At 36.8% G+C, this 24,873-nt stretch overlaps 1 protein-coding gene across 3 annotated transcripts in view; it reads left to right on the forward strand.

Moving 5' to 3' along the window:
• The window catches only part of LOC149063645 (pyruvate dehydrogenase E1 component subunit beta, mitochondrial-like), a 39,625-nt gene extending 22,194 nt beyond the window's left edge, over positions 1 to 17,431 (forward strand). For all 3 annotated transcript variants that reach the window (XM_089255917.1, XM_089255916.1, XM_089255918.1), the window contains exons 9-12: positions 1,640 to 1,750; positions 13,784 to 13,875; positions 14,885 to 15,026; positions 17,263 to 17,431. In XM_089255917.1, coding sequence (XP_089112043.1) covers positions 1,640 to 1,750; positions 13,784 to 13,875; positions 14,885 to 15,026; positions 17,263 to 17,411 — 494 coding nt within the window. In that variant the 3' untranslated portion in view covers positions 17,412 to 17,431. The remainder of the gene's footprint in view (positions 1 to 1,639; positions 1,751 to 13,783; positions 13,876 to 14,884; positions 15,027 to 17,262) is intronic.
• The last annotated feature ends 7,442 nt before the right edge of the window (positions 17,432 to 24,873 follow it).

Genomic DNA, 24,873 nt, shown 5'->3' on the forward strand with positions numbered 1-24,873 from the left:
GAAATTCTAAATTTATTTTAATTCCTTTCTCAGCCGAATCGAGTTTTCTGAATACTACTTCTAAAACAGCTGTAGAGTTTTGGTGAAATAGTATCACCCTGTCTGACTTCTTTTCCAAGTTTAATCATTGCTTTTCCTTTACCCAAATAAATCATTGCAATTGGTTTGTCATATATTTTCGTGATGATATTCATGTAAGTCTTCTCTACCCTAATTGCATCTAGAGCTTTAACAACAGCAGATGTGAAGACAGAGTCAAACGCTTTCTCAAAATCAATGAAGGCCATACACAATGGTAAGTTGTATTCCTTGTGTCTCTGTATGAGTTCCCTGATTGTTTGGATGCGATCCATTGTACTAAATCCACTTCAAAATCCTGCTTGTTCTCTTGGTTATTTCATCCAATATTCATCATGGTGACATCTTGACCATCTTCAGTGGTGTTATATAAAATAAAGTGTTCCGGACTCTGCCACGAAACTGGGCTGGAAGAGATCTCGGCAATGGGGTTAGTCCAGTGGCAATGTTCAGGCATTTATTCAGTGGTGTTATATATCAAATCAAATTGGTTCTTCAGCACTAACTGGAATTTATATTAATGTTCGTGAAGCTTTGCCATACTGATGAAATTTTTTTGTAATTTGTATAAGTTTTGCTTTTTCCATTCTAATGTTAAGCATTATTCTACATCTCACCAGTCGATGATCGCTTCCGGTATTGAATTTGTTGAGAACACTGCAGTTTCAGATCATATGCTTCTTATTAGATAGGATGTAGTTGATCTCGTTTGTTGTTCCAGTTGGAACAACTGGTTCCAAACCCCCAGTTCTTTGGGGTTTCTTCTTAAAAAATGAATTCATGATGCATAATTGTTTGCTCTCTGTGAATTTGATGAGTCTGTTTCCTTTCTCGTTTCGTACACCTTAACCATAACTACCAACTGAGCTTTCACCATTTTTTCTCTCACCAGTTCTAGCATTGATGTCTTACAAAACTAGTCCCATCGCTCAGAAAACAAGAGAACATTGTCCAACTACAAGCAATCTTAAACAAGCGACTTCTGGGAGTAAAACTTCATTTACAGATAGCTGTCGAAACTGAAATCACAGTAGTGTATAAAAGGTGGTCTTCAGTGTATGATGCCAGCCACTCCTAGTCATCTGACTCAAGATGTAGTTAGTCACTTGTGTTGTTTTTCAAATGTTGTCGCTCCCTGAGGATGACTAACCAAACAGTTCCTTTGTATAGGAATTGAGTCATGCCACATCATACTTGCTTGGGACAGGTTCATTGCACAAGGTTTTTGCTTAAACATTTTCCTCAGCTGATGTATGTCTCAGATAGACGACATTATATAATGTTATTACGCATACAAATATTAAGCCGTGCAGTGATCACTTCTTGAAATATTTGAGTTGTCAGCGTTGTTCCTGTTTTATTCAAAAATTGCATATGTATAAATGTGCACCTGTTTTTGCAAGCAAAAGAAAAATGTTCATAAAATAACTGTAACAAGCAAGAAAAAAATAATTTGTGAAATCATTAAATTTAAATACATAGACTGCATTGAATGTCTTGATATCAAAAACGAATGTTCACCACCATAACACCTTGTTCTACCATCAATTTATTATTTTAGTGGTCTTTCTGGAGAATGAATTGATGTATGGCATTGCCTTTGAGATTCCAGATGAAGCATCGTCAAAAGATTTCCTCATTCCTATCGGCAAAGCTAAAATTGAAAAATCTGGTAAGTTTCGCAACATCATTGATCTCTCAGTGAAATACTGCACTTTCTATACAGTTAATCTTTCCATCTTTCTAAAGTATATATTTTAAAATTATAAATTTAAGTAAATTGTTCTTTATATAAGCCAATTGTTTCATTTTTTTAATTTCTAAAAGAAATTTCTACAAAAGCATCTGAAAAAATCATTTTTGAGGATTTATTTAAAAAAAACTTTCTTAAAAAATAAATTGCGCACACAGTTTTTACAGTAAATTTTTAAATTTAGCGACTTTCCGAAAAGTCTAGTGGTTTTGGTGAAACAGTTTTATGTGAGCTGTGGTTTTAAGTTGAGTACCTGACCTAACTGGCTACTCTTGTTAATAGCTTACTAAATTCTCTTGGTAACAACTTTTCTAACCCTTCTTATTTTTCTAATTTCTGTGTTCCGATTTTGTGACTTCTCTTCTGTCGATCCATCACAATGTCTGTGGTCCTACAATCATTATCTCACACTCTCATCATCACTATCTCTCTGTCATTTCCTGTTCCCTCATCATCTTCACCATCATCACAATTTTGTACGTTCTCATTATTATCATCTCATACTCCCTCTCATCATCACCATCACCACTATTTCATACCCTATGATCATCATCTCATACTCTCATCACCACTACCAAAATTTCACACTTGCATCATCACCACAATTTCATACTCTCATCCCCATTTTGTACATCATCACCACCACTATTTTATACTTTTGTCCTTCTCGTTTTGCACTTTATTATCCTATCATCATCATCACCACCACCATCTCATATTCTTTCACATTTGTATCATCTCATCATCACCATCTCATTTTATTTCATTATTATCATCTCATACTCTCTTCTCATCATCACCATTTCATATTCCCTCATCATTTCATACTCTCTCATAATGGTGATCTCATACTCTCATCGTCATTTCATATTCTCTCATTCTGATTTCATACTCCCTCATAGTCATTTCATACTCTTTCATCATTAAAATCTATTACTCTTTCATCATTAAAATCTATTACTCTTTCATCATTAAAATCTATTACTCTTTCATCATTAAAATCTATTACTCTTTCATCATTAAAATCTATTACTCTTTCATCATTAAAATCTATTACTCTTTCATCATTAAAATCTATTACTCTTTCATCATTAAAATCTATTACTCTTTCATCATTAAAATCTATTACTCTTTCATCATTAAAATCTATTACTCTTTCATCATTAAAATCTATTACTCTTTCATCATTAAAATCTATTACTCTTTCATCATTAAAATCACATACTTTCTTATCCCCATTTCATACTCTCCTATCATGGTCATCACTATTTCATACTCTCCTATCATAGTCACCACTATTTCATACTCTCATCACCATTTTGTACTCTATCATTATCATTTACTCTTGTCATAATCACTTCATACTCCCTCATAATCACCACCATTTTATACTCTCCTACTACAGTCAACGCACATTTTTTACGAATCCATATAGACTTGATAATACTTTTCGTAAAATTGAAAGTTTGTAAATGGGAGAGACAATGAAAAAAATAAATTAGTTATTTTTCTTTATTAATGATTTCCATAAAAATCACTTAGTTTTGTTTGCTTCATTGCAACATTTTGGTAAATATAAGATTCCACAGAATTGATGTAGGATGACATTTCACACAAATCTCACTTCTCTGAAATATTTTTATATTTTCATCATGGTGGAATACTGCTAGAACAACTTGCCATAAAAACGATCTTTCACTAATCTTTGATTAGAGGACTTAATGTGATTTTTTGAATCCATTCTTTTTGGCAATTTCTGTCTGTGTAAAAGTTCACACATTAATATTTTTCAAAATATTTTTTTCTCATCCACTGTCAAGCATGATATTTTCTGACTTGTTGAGATTACTAAGAGGAAAGTAGATGAACAGCAGTTGGCTGCAATAGAGTTTGATCGACGCTCGACTTAGAAATGGCCTATCGATAACCCAATGTATCATACCATTTCTGAAACCACCAGTTTATTCAGTCATAATGCACAAAGAGTGAATTACATTGTCAATGCATCTTCAATTCATTCAATTCATGGTCATCTCACCAACAATCAAACCCTCCTTCCTAGCAAGTATTTGCAAAACAGCTGTACGTTGGTAACTGATTCTTAAGACACGTAGAATGTCCGAATTGAAATTTACTTTTGATTACAACGAACTCAAAGGTGGTTGGAAGAATAAACAAACCAGAAAAAAATTTAAAGTGGAAGAAAAACGAGGTTCGTAAAATATAGAATTGATAGAAATTAGAGTTTGTAAAATAGAGCAGATTTTAGCATTAGCTGTATGCATAGGCGTACGCAGAATTTTCTCAAGAGGGGGTTTCAGATTTTTTTTCCCTTCTGATGGGGGTTTATGTTTTTTCCTGCAAAATAACACTATAATCTTGGCTCAAGGAGGGGGTTAGAACCCCCCCCCCTTTGTGTACACCAACCAATGGCTGTATGGCATGCTGTTTGGGACAGAGGATCAGTTTGTAAAATAGAGCATGTTTGTAAATTGGGGGTTTGTAAAATGAAGTATTAACTGTATCTCTCATTACCACCATTTCATACTCTTATTACTAGGACTCAGATTTCTATGTCTTTGCATATTTTTTATTTTTGTGCATATTTCGCTATTTTTACGTGATAGAGCATATTTTCAAAATTTTAAGGTGTATTTTGCATGTTTCATGATTTTTGATAAAAAGTAAATTTTTCTCTTGCTATTCCAATCCAGCTTCAGAATGGTTTTTTTGGTTCCCACTTCTGACGAGAGCTTTTAGGACTAGGATTTTTATGTACTAAAAATGGAATGTCATTGCTGATTGGTAAAAAATCCTGAAATTCAAGTTTTTCAACCAATCAGCAATGACATTGAATTGTTAGAGCATAAAAATACTAGCCCTTCACTGACACTGGTGTGTGGCTGTAAATAGATTAATCATCTGAATCAGCATTGTTAATGGTAACTCATGGAAAAATTGGCTAAAATTGGTGGGGGGGGGAATTTTGAGAGTTTTTATCAAATACAAAGAATTATTAATTTATTTATTTTTTTTAATTTTGTGCTTTTCTACAGCTAAATGTACTACTTGACCAAGTATTTTTACCTAAAGATGGTTGCACATTATTCTGAATTTAGAGGGAAAAACTGGCTCAAAAGGGAAATTTTTCAGGGAATTTTGGTTTGGTTAATTAGTAAAACAAAGAATTACTGTTCATACAACATGTAATGGATCAAAATAATTTAAACTGCATCAACTCTTCTCATTATCATATTATTTTGCTAAAACTAATGTTATTTGAGATATGAATGAAAAATTTTTTAGGACATATTTTTCGTTTTATAGGGCAAGCATATTTACAGTTTTTTAAGAGCATAAATGCATAATTTATAAAGCATTTTTTAGCAGTTTTTAGAGCATAAAAATCCTAACCCTACTTATTGCTATCACTATTTCATGCTCTCTCATCATCATGTGATTGAATGTTTGTTTTGTGGGGTCTGCTTGCTCCGTGTGGGACCTAACTGGCTGCAAACCCCAAAAATCAAAAAATTGTAATGCCAAGAAAAATCTTTCAACTTTGAATGCTTTATATCTCCAAAAGTATGTGGTTCTGTCAAAAGTGAGGAGTATTAATGGATAGATTTTGTTAAGACAAAACCAAAAACCCAGCTTTGTTTATGTGAATGTCATTAAATTTTATGTATGCTTCTGCAATGGTATAATTTCCTGTACAGTAAAACCAGTGTATCTTGTAGAATGTTGCTGAAGTTCCTTGAGGTTTTTAAAACTAATTCCCAAGAGTTTTGTCATAATAAAAAGTTTAGGAGTAACAGTTTTAGACACAGACAACAAAAAGGCTGTTTAGCAGTTGAAGGGTTAGCATGCAGAATTGGGTTAAAATCCTGGTTTGGGCATGGATGTCTTATTGTAGTTCCCAATTTCGAGGTGTGAATGTGAGCCAAAAGTCTCACTACAGAGAGCAACAGACATAAAATAGTGCAAATATTCAATCATTACACTTCACTTAGTTTGGAAAATGGGTGGCAGATTTAAAAAATATTCATGCGCAACACACTATATACAGGGTGATTCAAAAGTCAATGTACAAACTTTTAGGGGAGGTAGAAAACACAAAAACAAAATAGAATCACAAAGAAATATATGACCAGAAACCCCAACCTGATCAGTTGGAGAATAAACAAAGATACAGGAATGACAAGGAAATAATGGCTTTTTTTAAAAATTTTCTTGAGGACAGTGCATGTTCACGTTAAATTTCACAACAAATGCTCAAAGTTCTTATCATCCACAGTTATGCGCATATGGCGGCATCATGCAGATGAAGCCAAGGAGCGTGGTGTCATTCAACCTGCACTGTATATAAGTAGCAGCTGCGATCGACTACTTACTTTTAACTTGTCACTTACCTGTACGTGCACTGTCGTTGCATTGCTAATATGTTAAACTAATAATGTTCCGTTGTTGTTAATTAAACCTAAGTTGTTATGTTACAACTGTCAGTGTTATCTTTGGAGTCAGATGTATTGAGTGTCTACAAGGTGTCTTCAATAGTCACTAGAAATGATTTTATATCATCGTATTATTCCATTGTTGAATATTACAAAGTGGCGATTGGGCACTTAACGCGCTTCACAATGGCGGCACATTTATTGTTGAACTCTTTCAAAAATACCTGGCAGTTTGCAGCTGCAATGGATTCTTGTGACGGGGATGGCAAGAACTTTGAACACTTGTTGTGAAACTTTACATGTACTGTCCTCTTGTAAAGTATCGCCAAATAAAGAGTTTTTCCACCCATTATTGGCTTGCCATTTTTGCATCTTCATTTATCCTCCAGCTGATCAGGTTGGGGTTTCCGGTCAGTCATTCCTATGTGATTCTGTTTTGTTTTTGTGTTTTATACCTCCCCTAAAAGTTTGTTAAGTTTTGAATCACCCTGTATATACTCAGATTGTTACGTACACATGGACACTTTCAGCATAACTCATTCGGTAGTGAATTTGCCCATGGTGATAGACGACTTCACCAAACACCAACTCTGTCTATATCGCTGTATTGCAATTTACTGTCATTAACCCATTTTCATCATTCGAAAAAGTTGAAAATTGGCCCATATCACCAAAAGTTTTTGTTGTACAAAATTAGAAATATTTCAAAATGAAAAAAAAAGTGAAAAACAAAATGCCTCCACAAAGAATTTATAATGTTACTTAGTTCAATGAAGATATACATTGAAAATAATTTGAAAAATTAAATTTAATAGTTTTATACAGTACTTAAGTGTTTTGTTCTTATGCATAAAAAAAACTAGCTTGGTGAGAATGGCGAGAAAAATTCCGTGCATATACAGTTGGCCCCCGTATTTGCAGTTTTTTTCTTTTATCGAAATTTTTTTTTGACAACACTCAGCAATCGTCATTCACGTGTTTTATTTACAAAATTTGAATTGTGCTTGTTTAGGATGGCTCATTCTTCTAGCGCTACTGATAATGCTTTGAAAAGGTAAATAAAAGTGAAAACTTCACAAGAACAATTGGATACATTGTCTGTCGAAAGTAAGTGAATACCTGCTGTGGTCTGACATTACGGAATCAACGAATCTACAGTGAGATATACCAAGAAAAAGGAATCTGAAATTCGTTCAGCCGTGGCTGTAGCTGCACCTGTGGCAGTCAAAACTTTGCAGCACGTACAGGATCCATGCGTTTTTTGTACAGAAAATGCTGTTTTTGTGGGTACAAGACTGATACAAAAAAGCATTCCAATTGATTGTAATATTGTAACACAAAAGGCGAAAAATTTTTACTCTTCCAAAAGGAAAGGGCTGGTGAAACATCTATTTCATCAGAATTTTATACAAGTAAAGGTTGGTTTCGTAGGTTTAAGAAACGATTCGGATTACGCAATGTGAAAATCACTGGTGATCAAGCCTCTGCCAAATAGGAGGCAGATAGAAAGTTTCCAAAGACTTTGTAGAAAATTATTGAAGAGAAGGGTTATGCACCTGAGCAAGTGTTTAACGCTGTCGAAACTACACTATTTTGGAAGAAAATGCCGAGAAGAAAAGCGAGCTCCTGGTTTTTTAAGGCTAGTAAAGATAGACCTACTATGTCGTTTTGCACGAATGCGTATGGGTACATAGTAAAGCCCACCATCTATTTCAAATCTACGAATCCGTGAGCATTGAAGGGAAGGATAAGCCAAAGCTCCCAGTATTTTGGATGAACAATAAAAGAGCTTGGAATATGAAAACACTTTCCTGGATTGGTTTAAACAGTGTTTTGTTCTGGAAGTCAGGAGGTACCTTGTTAGTGAATACATGCTATTCAAAGTTCTTTTAATACTGGATTGGCCGAGGAGGAATTGATGCAGCTGACTGGTACTGAAACTGAAGCGGTACCAGATGAAGAAGATCAAGATACAAAAGTAGAAGACAAGTTCACCACAAGTAACATAGCAGAAGGGCTTCTCAAGCTCAGGGCTCGGCACGGGTCACTTTTTTCACTAAAAGTCACTTTTTTAGAAACTGGTCACTTTTATTACGTATTTTCAGGCCCAGGTCACTTTTTCCACTTTTTTAGCAAAAAAACCTCGGTCTCGCGCGCTTTTCTGCTGTCAGTGTTTTTCTTTTCTTCAAGGAGGAACTTTACCTGTTCAATATCGCTAATTTTCTCCCTCCCTTCATTGAACTACGATCGAAGGCATGTTATCTTCCCGGGAGCATACCGTGTTACGTCAGCATAACTTGATTTCAAGGCGCTTGGAAAAAGTAAGCTCCTTGGTTAAAGAATCGTCATTTTATGGAAAAGCCGGTCGGAAAAAAAACTAGCATAAAAGGCGTACTTACAACAAAGAATTTTTTTCCCCCTATACTACCATTCTTTCTTATTTCCCCACGTGCTCACTCGTTCTTTCATTTTCATCTTATTTTAAAATTCATCCTTTATTTTATTTGTTTTAAAAAGTTTTAGTCCTAAGGGCCAAATTCCTTTCTCTGAGCATCGAGCAAGTTACATTTGTTGTTTGTTCTATCGTTACTTTTGTTAATTTTTTTAAATGTTATTTGAAATGACGATTAGAGAGCCCGTGCAGAAACTACTTGCGCAGCGGGAGAATACCAAAGCGCGTATTAAAGACGCGTATTATTAATACGTATTAAGCGTATTATTAATACGCTTTGGAGAATACTCTTGTAGCTGGCCAAGGTTAAAGAAGCTCGCATGTATTTTGAATTTACTTACAATAAAAAAAAAATCATCCGATTGAAAATCGCGATCTATCGAAAAATAAAATTCGTACTATTTTTCTAACTGGATTTAAATCTCAGCACGAAACCGTACCCCCAAATTTGATCGAAAGGAGAACTATTTATGAAAAGATCACAGAATCCTGCAATTCAACATTTAGTTTAACACAAGGGTTTCCAAATCAGATGAAAATTTGTCATCAGGCTGATAAAAACTCAGTTAACGTGCATGCGAGCCGTAACTGAAGGCGAATTTAACGATGGGCACACCGAGCGCGCCTTTGGCCCCTACTTCACATTTTTTTCCTAATTTAAGGGCCTAATATTAATTTTTTTTATGCCCGGGCCGTAACTTAATTTAGAGCATCTTCGCGATACTGATTGTTGACTTAATATTGTTGGATTGTTTTCCTTTTTTTTTCTCTCCATGCACGTGCGGGAACCGCACGCTGTATGCAACATGTTGTTCCGACGCTGTATGCAAATCGGCGGCGGCGTACCCTCACGGGAGCACGGATATATAGACTGGTTTTTTCTCTATAGGTGAGTTGTCTGTTTTTTCCGCATGGATGTATGTCGGGATTCGATTTGTTTCTCTCTTTTGATTGCCGGCCGTATTTTTGATGAACGAAAATGTTCTTGTTTTTTGTTTTTGCAACTTTTATGGAAAAAGAGTTCAAAATGAACTTCTGATCATTGTTTTTCTTCAGCTCAGTCGGTACGCTCTGCCCCCCAAGAAATATCGACATCTTGCGCGCCATTCTTGATGTGTAAAAAAATCTTATTTTTAGACCTCGGAAGTTATTAAAACTTTTGTCTCGAGTCTGTTATGACCGCAATAGGAGAGGGCGGGGGTCTGGTTCCACGGGTGTTGAACGAGGAAAGGTGCCGAGTTTACTCATTTTCTGTTAAAAAAGAGTGGATACCGGCCCCGAGCGATAGTAAATTTTCGTTCGTACTTGCGACCCGGATTGCTACATACCATGATCAGATCCAAAAGCGGGGGGTGGGGGGCAATGCCTTGGACGGCGTTTTTGATGGAATGGTATATTTAAGAAAAGGCAATAAAAATTCCTTTGCAAAATTATCGAATTTCACAGTCAAGGGGCAGTAAAATTACGTTTCCCCTCCAGAAAAAACAATTGTATTACGGCCATGGTAAATCGGGTGTCCTGGATGGGGACGAATTCACTAGTTTTGTTCGTTGAAAGTTACGGGAGGAGTCAGCGCTAACGTGGCGACTTGTTTTCGCGCTAAAATAGGTAGCCCTGACAGCAGCATCCATAAACCCCGTATGTTGTTGATTCGATTTTTCTGTTCATTTCATCCTAATTTTCCGTATTTCCCGATATATTTCTATCGATTTTCGCATATTGCCGCATATTAGGTTAATTCATATTATAAATTATATATTTTTTTGTAATTTTTTATGTGCCCTTTGTCAGCCATCTTGAATTGACTACCGCAAAACGGCCATTCCTTGGCGCGAAAAAAAGTCGCCACGTTGGTGCTTACAAGGTTCATGGGAAATTTACCGGGGAAGGCCGCTGAGTCTCTTTTTCTGTTAAAAATTACGGGGGGAGGCCAAAATTATACTGTTTCCAGGGGTAGGAACACTGCGCCAAAATTAACATCTTGCGCCATCCTGCTCCAATAGTGTTTTCGTATTTTTCTGCGCCAAATAGCTAATTTTGCTTCGTATGTCCAGAATTTCTTAAAGGACGCCAAAAATTTTTTGCTCCTGCTTACCGAAACGATTCTTTCTAAGAGCGTGTTTTATATATATATTCCACTGTACGCCTTATTTAAATTGTCGGCCTTTCCATCGTGAAACCCCGATTGTGCAACTGAAGATAGTTTGCAGTGGTCTTTCAGCTTTAAAGTGCAAATGCGAGTCAGTTGCCGTTTAAAAAAAGTCGCCACTGGAAGCAGCAGAAATTACTGTAGTCGATCGTCATTGCGTCAAATCTAGATGTTTCGTGAAAAAAATTTCCATTCCGGAAGTAAAAAGTGTGTTTTCGCCGAATTACGAATGTTAATTTAGAAACTTTGCCGAATAACGAGTGTCAGATCGCTAATCTCTCCAAATAATGCGTACTTAATCGCCAAACGTCGTGTTGATTCTTCCGAAATTCTCCCCCCTTTTGCAACAATTTCCGAGTATAAAAAACTTATAGAAAATTTTTTGCTCATTTGAAGTGCTGCTGTTCAAGACAGCAAATAATGCCCTCAGTAAGCAAAAATTATCTTAAATAGACTGGTGTGAAAAATTTTATGACAGCCTCTCTTTCAAACAAGGTGTCAAAAGCCTGAAACACCAAAAACAAAAAACAAGCTGATGAAAAGATTTTTGATAACAAAAGACAGTGCAGTTTTATTTTGAAAAGGGATGAGGGTTAACGAAAATATTCTTGTTAATTTCCCTGCTCCAATAAATATCTGCTCCAAATCCTATATTTTGCTGCTCCAAAACTGATCCGAATCCTATATTTTGCTGTTCCAAATCCTGAATTTGCTGCTCCGAATCCTGAATTTTGCTGCTTCAAAGCTGCTCCGAAATGGACTTTGTCACTTCCCACCCCTGTGTTTCTGGGTAAAGGAGTAAATGTGTTTTTTTTTGCACGGGTGTATGTTGTGTGTAAAAAAAGGGAAAAATATATATTTTTACAAATTTTTCTCTCGAAAAGCAAACAATTTCAAAACTGGTTTATTTTCTCCCTCACCCAAGGACAGTATTATTTTGGTGCCCGCCTGTAAAATAGCACTCGCCCACTTTTCTCAGTCCAGCCATAGGTGGAGATACTTTAAGGTCTTAGGGGTGTGGCACGATGACAATTGATATACATCATATATATCTTTGACGTATCAATAAATATTGGTTTTGCCGGAGATGCCCTGGACCTCCCCCTTTCAGGGGGGGGGGGGTGGAGATCCGAAGATCTTACGTTGCGTCTATGTATACATCAGTAGGCTCTGCCATTGATGCTGGGGGGAGGGTGGATTGCCCCTCCCTCAACATATAATAATTAAAATAATTTAGTTAATTTAATAATTTGAATACTTTATTCAATTTAATAATTTGAATATTTTATTCAATTTAATAATTTGAATATTTTATTCAATTTAATAATTTAAATAATTTATAAAATCAGTAATTTAAGTAATTTTTTAATTTAATAATTTAAAATGTTAAAAATTTAATTTTATGGTTTTTATTATGGTTATTTTATTATGGTTTTATTTTATTATTTTATGGTTATCATTAAGTAAATTTCTTAAAATTTGTTGGAACATATTATACAAACCTAGGTATGTAAATCAAATTTGTACTAGTTAAAAAACGTTTGAGTACATTTTGTATACTGTCATTCATAGCATAATATGAATGAAAAATCCACTGGAATGTAGATGGGACAAATTCTCTCATCAAATTTTGTGTTATTTCATTTTTTTCCCTTCTTTGAAAGGGAAAAATTTTTCCCGCTTTGAAGTTTTTCCTGCTTAAATTGATTTTAAGATGGGTTGTGGAAAGCAACATGGGGGAAGGCATTGCTGCTGTTACTTTAAAAGGATGTAATGTAGTTATTCTCTCACACATAGTTGTTGATAAATTTGATAAGTTGTTCAAAACTTTTCTGGTTAGCAGAATGCGTTTGAGTTTGATTTAATTATTTCATGCTATTATGTAAAAAAAGCAATTTCAATGAGTTCTATTGAAATGCAAAATTAAAACTAAATTCAATTTCAATTCATTCAATTTGGTAATAAAAATTCATTGTCCATTTGGTCTCTCTCTCTAAAAATATTTTGGTCACTTTTAAACATTTCGGTCACTATTTGGTCACTATTTCAAACATTTTGGTCACTATTTTCACTAATTTTGAGGCCATGATCCGTGCTGACCCCTGCAAGCTCAAATCAGCAATAGATTATTTTCATAACATAGATCCCTGTATATTACGTTCTTCACATATAGAAAAATTAGTAGAGGAAGCCTTGTCAACATACTCCAACATACTTGATGATATGAAGAAAAAGACACAAAAAACAGAAAAATTACAATGTTCTTTCAGAAAACATCGCCAACAATCACTGCAGCTCTTTTACATTCTCTTCTATTTCTGCGTCACCCTGCTCTTTCTCATAATGTTCAGTGAATGAGAGATACAAAAAAACCTAAGGTTTTGGTTATTCGCGGATTTCCGTATTCGCGGTCATCCCCGGAATGTGACCCCCCACGAATACCGGGGGCCGACTATATGTACTTATGATGCAAATGGGTTAATGAGATGGGTTGGAAATGAAGGCGCTGTCTAATGGTGGTCGCCTCAAGTTCGTTAGGGAAAATATCTTATCTATATCCTCCCTCAGGTTCAAACCCAGGACTGTGACAGCAACCTTCGCAGTGGTAGACAAGCATCTTAACACCACGCCACTCTGTCACACACAAATGTGACAAGCCGGAATCCAACCCGTAACCTTTGAATTTTTAGTCCAACGCTCTATTGACTGTGCCATAGCCAGTTGCCATGGTGATAGACGGGAGTTGTGCTTTGTTGGAAAGAAAGACAACAAAATGAGAAAATATATGACTGAGAGCTAAAGGGAAGAAAAAGATTTTTTTTTTATGTTTTAAAAAATTTCTGTTCATATAAATAAGTGATGTATGAAATATTGAAATAATCTTGTGGCATTTACAGGTCAACATATCACTCTAGTGTCACATTCAAAGGCAGTTGGCACATGTCTGGAAGCAGCAAAACAGTTGACTGGTAGCGGAATAGATTGTGAAGTAAGTCGTTTTTTTTAAATTCCATATTCTCACACAGAGAATTTTTCCAACTAAACTGCTTTGGACCAAATCACGACCTTTAGTTGTGTAATCAGACTTCAAAGCCACTGTGCAGTCATGTGTGTCGTGATGGCCTACATTGCAGAATCACTGACATGCAGCGATGGTTGGCTCAAGTTCGTTTTTGGTTTTCTAACTGCTCTGGTATCCTAAGGCACGGTAGTCCAGGTTGATAAGATACTTGCCTAAAGTACCAAAGTGTTTAGAGGTGTCACAAGTTCGTCCTTGTCAGGATCTGATTCTTCTTTGTCAGAAACTTTCCTGAAGCAGAGGTACAACAGAAACAACAACAACATGGCCACAGAAAAAAGTAGTCCCACACTGAAAAGTTAGCACATCAACTTTTCTGTGAGTATAGAAAAAGGAATAATGTCGAATGGGGCCGTTCAGAATCGGTGTAAATTATAGATTTCCCTCTCCCATCTAATTAACACTCTTGTGCAGAAAATGATCAAAATGATCTGGTATTCCATTTAAGAAAGCTTCTCCATAGGCATAGATGATACATATGAGGGAGGGGGAGAAATTATACCCTTCAATAAAAAAAATTCTACCATATTGTCATAGGCAAGATTGTAGAGGTGGACAATCATTTCTGTTCAAATAGCTTGAATCTTCTTATGTCCACAGAGAGAGCAGGTAGATCTATGATATGATATTTAAACAAACATATAATTTTGGGTATCAGCACAAATTTTTACTTCCTTTCTAAAAAGTAAATGGCAGCACTTTGAAAATAAATTGAATGGCATTCACATCTGGGCATTCATGCAAATGTTAGGAAGTATACATTATATCAATGTATTATATATTATAAACTTTTTGGTGTACATCAACCCATTAGAAATTCCTCAGAGTGCCAAGAAATCTAATTATCGAATTAAGCCATATGTACTGAAAGCATACATAATGTATGAATAATGTAATCGTGAGTTCGGTTGTATCCTAGGTCATAAATCTCAGGACCATCAGGCCACTCGATGAGCAGTGCATAATAGAATCTGTCAAGAAAACTCACAATTTGGTGACTGTCGAGCAAGGCTGGCCCCAGTCTGGTGTAGGTGCAGAGATATGTGCCAGAATCATAGAAAGTAAGTTTTCACAAATAAAATAAAATAAATGGTGATATAATCGTACATCACCTGAAAATATTATTTATAATTCATTTTGCCCTCGTAAGTTTGGTGGTATATTAACAATTATTTAAAAAATGCAACATCTCAAAAACTTGTGAGTGCAGTTCAGGAAATGACCATGTTAAAATCCTGTTTTAAAGTGTGTCTGAAATTTACATTTTGGTCTTTTCTGTGAGGTTCTCGATCTCCATAAGCATAAAAGTGGTGAAAAATTTGCATCAAGTCTTTTGAATGCTTCTTTAAATACCAAAATGCTATACTTTTCGCCTTTGTTTGTGAACTGATGGTGAAAGATTATGAGATGATGATATTGACAGAGTATAAACTGATGATGATGATAGTATAAACTGATGATGATGACAGTATAAACTGATGATGACGATAGTATGAACTGATGGTAAGAGAGTATGAACTGAGATGAAAGAGAATATGAACTGATGATGAAAGAATACGAAACTATGGTGATAGAACAGGGCGTGACAACTTCCAGGTCGCCATGGCACCTAAGAAATCAACCATTGTGCTTAAAATATTCAATGTGCGATTACTAAAGTAAAGGGTATCACAAATTTTTTTTGAAATTATGGCAGTGTGTCTAGAATTACAAGAAAGGTTCCCTATAAGACCAGGAAAAACATTTTTTCACCATTTTGATTTAAAAATATTGGCTTGGTTCCAAAGAAATTTGGCTGCCATCTAGTTTTCCGATTTGTCAAGTCCTGTCTGTGATAGAGTATAGAATGGTAATGAGATAAGAGAGAGACAGTATTAGATTGATGAGATGATGATAAGAGAGAATGAAATCGTGATAAGAGAGCATGAAACACAGTAGACTCTAGCTAATCCAGCACACACCAGGCCAGAGTGTGTCAGATTACTAAAATTTCAGGATTACTGGAAGTCAGTTGAAAAAATACCCATTTAAATAGTAATATAAACTTCTGCACATAAACATGTCTTTTCTTCTGTGCTTGAAGAAAACCTCCCTAAAAACGCTAGATTACTGGACAGGCCAGACTACCCCATAGCTGGATTATTGAGAGTCTACTGTAATGATGATCATCAGGATAGAGTAAGAAATTGTGAAACCACCTTTCTTGAACTAAAAATGTCTTCAAAACAGACAAAAAAAGTCAAATAGCAGCCCCTAAATTATTAAATATTTGTTATTCATTCTGAAATTTTTTTTTTAATGTCAAACTTCAATACTTTGTTGTGTTTTTTAATTCAGAATTTAATCAAAGACATTTTTTTATATGAGTTTAGAAGCTTCAAAACTTTACCCCCCCCCCCTACTAAACCAGGCCCATCATTTGGGGGGGGGGGGGGTCAGGTCAGGGCAATGGCCTCTCCCTGGCCTTTAAAAATACACTAAAAATGGTATATATATACACACACACACACATTGAGTACATGTTCTTTGCCCCCGCCTCCCTGGAAAAAGTTGAAATGATAGCCCTGCCCTAAGCTCATTAGTATGGCTCATCAAACATGTTGGGATATCTACCACCATTAAATGTTTAAAAATGAACCTCACAGCAAGTCCCAATTTCAATTTGTTCAGATTAACTCTGTTCTATTATTATCTCATGGAATTGCTATTCATTTGTTCTGTATTAGCAACTTAACAAGGCTTGCCAAATCTAAAAAAATGTTTCAAGGCCAGCTATATTTCTTAACAGTCTCAAATAATGTTTTTTAATCTTTCCGGTACTTAATAACTCCTTCTCACTGTGTAAGGGGCCATTCAAGTATTAGGTAAGCAGCCCCCTCCCCCCGTGTCAGCAAAATTTTGTTAGCAGCTTAGAATATTTCATATCTTCAAAAAGGTCGGTTGATGACGTAAGCAACCTTCAAACACCCCCCCCCCCCGCTGGCATAAGAAGTCAGCAAATCTGAACACCCCCCTTCGATGCTGGCATAATATTTGAATGACCCCTAATGTCAATGTGTAATGAAATTAAAAAAAATTGTGTCATCCCTTAGACTCTAATTTAAAGAATCACATTAGACGATTTTAAATGCCAATACAGATTTTCTTGTCACCCTGACTTAACATATGCTGAAAAAATAGATAGCAATGAATAGAATAATGTTTATTAATGATTAGGGTAAGGTTTTTTCTTTAATGGCAGTAATTTTTCATTTTAAACATAAATTAACACTATCCTGTTTTTATATTTTCTTCTAGGTCCCGCATTCGATTATTTGGACGCTCCTGTTGTAAGGGTAACTGGCGCAGATGTTCCAATGCCATACACTAAAAGCTTAGAAGAAAATGCTCTCCCTCAAGCAAAAGACATAGTTCTTGCTGTCAAAAAAGTGCTTCACGTGCAATAAATTCTTTTTTCCATATGATATTTCCATATTCTGATTAATTTAAGAAATTTTTTATTGGACATTTCTGCTTGATAGCCAACATAGGTGGACAGAAAATATGGTAAACTGCAATTTTTGTAGTATCCATAATTGTCTGAAGCTGTCTATTACGGTTTGGTTACAAAAAAAAAAAAATAACTTTTTAACTTACTTAATATTTTTGCGGTGTAGAAACATTTATAACAGGGGTGCACAACTTTTTCTGTTCATGGGCCAGACAAGAAGTATTTCTGCCGCCCGAACGTGGCCCAGAAACTTATATATAAAGAGTGACCATTGACTCTTTTTTTAGGATCAGGGTCACAACTAGATGCTTGGTCACCTCAGTGGCGGATTACCGCACAGGCGCATGAGGCGCGCGCCTGGGGCCTCGGCAGAGCGGGGGGGCCTCCAAATAGTTGTGTGCTTCATCCTACATATGAATTTACATGCGCATCAACAAATCTCTTGAACTAAGTACAGTATCTGCTCTACCTTTTTTTTTTTTTTAACCGCAATTTTTTTTTTTTTTTTAATGTATACTGTACCTATAAGAGTTATGGAAGAAAAACGGGAACTGAAAGAAAAGAACAATTTATAAGACGCAGCTCTCAAGGGCCAGTTCTTCCCCGACAAAGAAAGAAGAGACATTGTAAAGCGATCATTCAGGGAGGGTCATTTTCAAACAGTATTTCCCTAAGGGCACAAGCAGGAGGAGGGGTGAGAACAGCAGGTCCTAATGTCTGTCCGAAATGAAAATTGGAGTGAAGGCATAAACAGATGTCTCATTCCACAGTATTAAATGCTTTTATAGGCGCCAATAATACGACAGCTTTGGTGTAAGCTTTTGTATACAGTATAATGGATGACAAGATGGCTATCGGCAAGCGGCGACATCGACAGGAAGAGACACTCGTACTAATTAAAATGAATGTAGTAGAGCTCTTATTGTGATTTTGTCTCCCACTTGTTTGAATGAAATACTATAAGCTGGTTCAAACAACATATACATTTGCAATCTATGACTGGAACCATACGACCATATGACAAAAAAAAAGTGGGGTTTGAAATGAATGCTGAATGACATGCATTCTGAATCACGTGATTTTTCTGTTTCTCTTTTAACACTCCCTCCCCGGCTGAAAAAAATCAAGGGGGTTTCTTTTCCTTCTTTCTAAAAAAAAGAGCTACATTTTTGGATTGGTCAAGGAGGCTTGGGTAGACAACATCTTTGTGTCAGACCGAAAAGTGTTTATTGTTAATGTAATTGTAATGTGTGTTATTGTAATGAAAAAAATTTCCATGCCGATCCTCAAGATTTCCTTTAGGATATAGATTGCAGAGTCTTCAAAAATAACGGTAAGCAAAACTAAAAATATATAAATTATCTGATAAATTTTTATTTGAGCATTTCAACTACAGTAGTCTCTCGAGAATTCGATCGTGCTCTAATCCAGCACGTCCAGTAGTCCAGGATATTTAGGTGGTGTGGTGTCACTTTTCTCCTGATGCCCTAACTCCTTAACACGTTCTAATATTTCTTAATTGCTGATCAAGTCCTGACTATGTCTTTGCACGAAATTTCATATATTATTTCAATGGGTTTCTTCAAAGTTAATCCAGCAATTTCGGTAAAATCTGGCACACCGTGGTCTAATACGTACCGGATTAGCGAGAGTCTACTGCAGGGGCGTAGCCGGTCAATTTGTCGCAATCAACTTGTCGCGCTCAACTCGTCGCGCATCAATTTGTCGCAGTGCCAATTCGTCGCGGTACAAATTCGTCGCAGAGCCAATTCGTCGCGATACAAATTCGTCGCGGTACAAATTCGTCGCGATACAAATTCGTCGCGGTACAAATTCGTCGCAGAGCCAATTCGTCGCGGTACAAATTCGTCGCAGAGCCAATTCGTCGCGGTACAAATTCGTCGCAGTGACAATTTGTCGTGTAACCAATTCGTCGGGACGTCAATTTATCGCAGAGTCAACTCGTCACGCGATCTGTATGTAGGTTTTTTTGTCTCATACGTGAAAAAATAAACATGAAGAAAAGTTTTTTTCCATCAAGAAATGCACACAGTTTACTAAATTTTTTTTTTTGTCATTTCGAAAAAAATCATCGAAATTACATCGAAATTAAAATTACAATTGATATTAATGTTTTATTATTTAATTATTGTAAATGTTAAAAAAATCATTTTTTCTATGATAAAATTTTAAAATTCTGTAAAAAAATGTCGGTGTTTATGATATTCCCCAAATTACAGTACAGCGGAGGCTGTCTTTAAGTGTAAATTTGTATCTGTCCCATGTGGAATCGAGACTCCCACCAACATTAACCACTACAGTATCTCCACAAGAACCTGAAATAATTAATAATTTAATTTAATTAATATTTCATTTTCACCGGATAAGCCACACTTGTCGCTTTCTCTCGAGATTTGCATTACTCGTAGCGAGGGGAGTTGGGGCGCACACCGAGATGATAAATTGCGATCACATACATTTTCAAAATTTAATTTGCACCGGATAAGTTGCTCAAGTTAAAAACTCAAAAAATCCAACCAATAAAGTTCATAGGTTACATTCGAGCAAATGCAACCGATAATCTTATTGGTTGAATTTTTCAAGTTTTATAAAAGGACTTTTAGAACACTTTCATAGTGTAATGCTAGCCTTAGATATATTGTCGGTAAAAAATTCCTCAAAGATGTATTCCCTACATGGCAGATACATATTCAATAGTGAATTAGGGCCATTCAAGTATTACGTGAGCAGATTTTCAGCCATTTTTGACCCCCTCCCCCTTGTCAGCAAAAATCAGCAAAACACTGACCCCCATCCCCTCCCCCGTCAGCAAAATTTCACCAGAAGCTTAGAATATTTCATATCTTCAAAAAGGGGTGGTTGATGACGTAAGCGACCTTCAACCCCCCCCCCCGCCATCAAAAGTCAACAAATCCGAAACTCCCTCCCCGATCCTGACGTAATACTTGAATGACCCCTTAGGCAAATTGTGCTTTGGGATGGGCATTGATCCTAATTTATCATCTTGGTGTGTTCCCGCAACACCCCTCGCTGCGAGAAATGGAGATCCCGCCAGAAAGCGGGAGTGCGGCTTATACGGTGAAAATTTAATTTTGAAAATTTATTTTATCGTAATTTATCATCTTGGTGTGTTCGCCCAACGCCACTCGCTGCGAGAAATGGAGATCCCGCCAGAAAGCGGGAGTGCGGCTTATACGGTGAAAATTTAATTTTGAAAATTTATTTTATCGTAATTTATCATCTTGGTGTGTTCGCCCAACGCCACTCGCTGTGAGAAATGGAGATCCCGCCAGAAAGCGGGAGTGCGGCTTATACGGTGAAAATTTAATTTTGAAAATTTATTTTATCGTAATTTATCATCTTGGTGTGTTCGCCCAACGCCACTCGCTGCGAGAAATGGAGATCCCGCCAGAAAGCGGGAGTGCGGCTTATACGGTGAAAATTTAATTTTGAAAATTTATTTTATCGTAATTTATCATCTTGGTGTGTTCGCCCAACGCCACTCGCTGTGAGAAATGGAGATCCCGCCAGAAAGCGGGAGTGCGGCTTATACGGTGAAAATTTAATTTTGAAAATTTATTTTATCGTAATTTATCATCTTGGTGTGTTCGCCCAACGCCACTCGCTGTGAGAAATGGAGTTCCCGCCAGAAAGCGGGAGTGCGGCTTATACGGTGAAAATTTAATTTTGAAAATTTATTTTATCGTAATTTATCATCTTGGTGTGTTCGCCCAACGCCCCTCGCTGCGAGAAATGGAGATCCCGCCAGAAAGCGGGAGTGCGGCTTATACGGTGAAAATTTAATTTTGAAAATTTATTTGATCGGCGTACTGACTCTGCGACAAATTTGTACCGCGACGAACTGATTCTGCGACAAATTCGTACCGCGACGAACTGATTCTGCGACAAATTTGTACCGCGACGAACTGACTCTGCGACAAATTTGTACCGCGACGAAATGAGTCTGCGACAAATTTTCACCGCGACGAACTGACTCTGCGACAAATTTGTACCGCGACGAACTGACTCTGCGACAAATTTGTACCGCGACGAGTTTGTAGCACGACGAATTGACGCTGCGACAAATTGATTGCGACGAATTGTCGTGCGACAAGTTGATCGCGACGAATTGACCTAGACCCCTGCAGGGGTCTTCAACCTTTGAGGCATAGCAGGCCATATTGAAACATTTTATAAAGTACGCGGGCCACAATGTTATACTGTGGCATTTTTCGTTATTAAACGAAACGGGGGGGGGGGGCATAATATAGAAGATTTTTATTCACTCTGAATACAAATAATACAAAGGCAAAGGCCACAACAGGCAGAGTGCCCAACGAGGTGGCTGAAAGAGAAAATAATAATAATATAATAATAGTAAAAATAAAATAGAATAAACAAATAAAAAATAATAATTTCTAAAAAAAAATTTTTAAATAATTTCTTTCATTGACAATAATTTTAATTCATTCTGAACTAATTTCTTCCATTAAAAATATAATTCTTATATTTACTCTGATATAATTTCTTCCCTCTATTGAAGAAATGTTTTTCTATTAAATATTATCAGTATCTTTATATCAAATCAAATATATTATATTTGAGATATTATCAAATCTTTATTAATCAGTAATATTAAATTACTAAAACTATGACGGATCTCCATTTTTGCCGTGTGGCTGAAGGCACCAGGGCGGACATCTTAGATTACTAAAAATATGATGCAGAATTTTACTGTGACTTTTTTTTTTAATGGGAGTGTGATTATTTTTCATCTAGTACCAGAGAATATCATTATATTTCCTTATCTTATTTTTGTGTTTATGGTTTTGGTGATGCAAAAATAAAAAAAAAGTTATGATTTTCATAATATTGTTCATTTTAGTGAACCATCTCGTTCTTATTAGGGCCAAAAGGGTGCAGTGGTGGATAAACGCAAATTTGTGGGTGGGGGCGGTGGTTGTGACAATGTGTTCAATTTTTCAGGACGGTTCTGATTTTTTTTGGAAAAAATTCTGAATTTCCCCCCTTTTTTAAGCAAATTTATTTTCTTGGTTTGTTACTCAGTCAAAAACGTAGAAAACATTTTTTTTTCCATTTAATTTTTCTGCTCTCGGGGGGGAAGGGGGGGGGGTTGACAGTCCCTACCTTTAATCCGCCCCTGATAGGGGGGCCTCCAGATCAGGTTGCGCCTGGGGCCTCCCAAAATCATGATCCGCCACTGGGTCACCTGGGACAAGTGTGCATTTTAGCGCCCTCTTTTAATGTTAGAGAGGTTTGAGAATAAAATTTGCACCCCCTCTGGTCTGTGGCACGGGATGTGTCTGCTCCCTCCTTGTAATGTTGGAGAGGTTTGAGAATAAAATTTCCATCCCCTCTGGTCCAGCGCCTGGGGTACGAGACACGCCTGCTCCCACCTGTATTTAAATATATATATTACTTACACACACTTTCCTTTTTTTTCAACCGAGCACAACTCAGGTCTATCACCATCTCTAGGCGATTTACCTAGTGAGTTGTGCCGGAAGTGTAATTGTGTGTGTACCTAACAGTCTGAGTGCATATGTAGTGTTGTGCTTGATCTTTCAGAGCCGCCATCTATATTTCAGAAGTGAAGTGAGTGATGTGTTATGATTGAATTACATTTGTACTGTTTGTAGATCTGTTGCTCTATGAGGCAAGACTTTTTAAAGGAGAGATCGGCTCGCATTCGCATCTTGAAGTTGGGCACCACAGAAAAGATAAATTTGGGCTTTCATGGTTCCAGTTTGAACATGCAGATCTGTTCTGGAACCCAGTAAAATTCCACCCCAAACGAGCAATGCTGCACCACCATAACGGTGTCGTTCAATGATGTTGTCTTGCTGGTAACGTGTACTTGGCGTTCTCCATATGAAAGTCCGACATGAATCAAACTGCAAGCTAAACCTGGACTCGTCGGAAAACATCACACAAGCCCACTGTGACGATGTCCACATTGCATGTTCTCTACTCCAGGCTAATCGCTGCCGACAGTGAGTTGCCGTGAGCGGAACACATCTGACAGGCCTGCAAGCATATAGACCAATATCTTCCAAACGTCTGTACACAGTTTGCCTTAAAACTGTGGTACCTGTGGCTGCAGATAGCTAACGAGACAGGTCGGATGCTGTGCTCCATCTACTTCTCTTGGCAGTTACTGCCGAATACCAGTCTTCATTCGGCGTTGTAACTCGGGGTGACCTGTACTGTAACGTCTACTGACATTTCCGTTATCTTGGAATCGTTGCCAAAGCCTAGAGATGACACTTTGGGAAATTCCAAGTTCCTCGGATACTTCCATCTGAGTACGCCCACATTCCAAGCGGCCGATAATTCTACCATGTAAAAAATCATCCACATGCGTCCTCTGTGTCATAACTATTCGCTTATGACACTGAGCACCTTACAGAACTCTTGTGAACAATTTCACTTCTTTGCCATCATTCTTTATATACCCCCCTCTCAGGGGCGTCGGAAGTGTTTCGAACCTGTGGGTGCCCGTCTTGATATTCATGTAGGAAATTTCGATTTTCGAATCAATTCTGTGGGTGCTCGGACCCGTTCTACATACTTCCGTGGGTGCTCTAGCACCCACAGCACCCCTGGCTCCGACGCCACTGCCCCCTCTTACACTTTCGTCATTGTGACGTACTATCGGCATCATCTGGTGGCTTCCTGAAATTTGCATATCATTCTTGCAGATGTGTGTGATAATTCTACAGGTGAAATTTTTACTTTAGATTTCGATTTCCGTGTGATTCTGAATTATCCTTAATTTATGGACATGAGTGTATTTCAAAAACACAGCAACCCAATCAAAAATGCAATTACAAACAATATATATACATATATGATAAGATATTATACAATGCCCATAAAGAATACTTATGGTTGTCTTATTCTAAGAATGGATAGCTTCTCGATTTACCCCAACATGTTTATTGTATTTCTTCTTAAACGTGTCAATTTTGTTAGAATTTAGTACCTTCGGGGGTAAGCTATTCCATTTATTAACAACCCTATTAGAGAAAAATTTCCTGCAACACACCATAACCTAGAATTGTCCCTTACTAATAGATACTGGTGTCCCCTTGTAAAAGCAGTCTATTAACGGTGTACTAATAATTCATAGTCCATCCTGAAAATTTTGAACACTTCTATCATATTTCCCAGACACCTGCGTTCATCTAATGTAAACATATTCAAAAAAATGAAGTCTCGCTTCATAACTCAAGCCCTGTGTACCAATAAGGCCACTCGTAGCTCTTCTCTGCACGCCTTCAACCAAGTCTATGTCCCTCTGCAGGTATGGTCTCCAAAATCTTACAGTGTACTCCAGTTCAGGATGAACTAAGCCTCTGAAAAGTGGAAGAATG

Source organism: Pholcus phalangioides, unplaced genomic scaffold (genome assembly GCF_987345545.1).
Source record: "Pholcus phalangioides strain wild (caught in Gottingen) unplaced genomic scaffold, Ppha-v1.0 ptg000172l_1, whole genome shotgun sequence".
In the NCBI taxonomy this organism is placed as follows: domain Eukaryota; kingdom Metazoa; phylum Arthropoda; class Arachnida; order Araneae; family Pholcidae; genus Pholcus; species Pholcus phalangioides.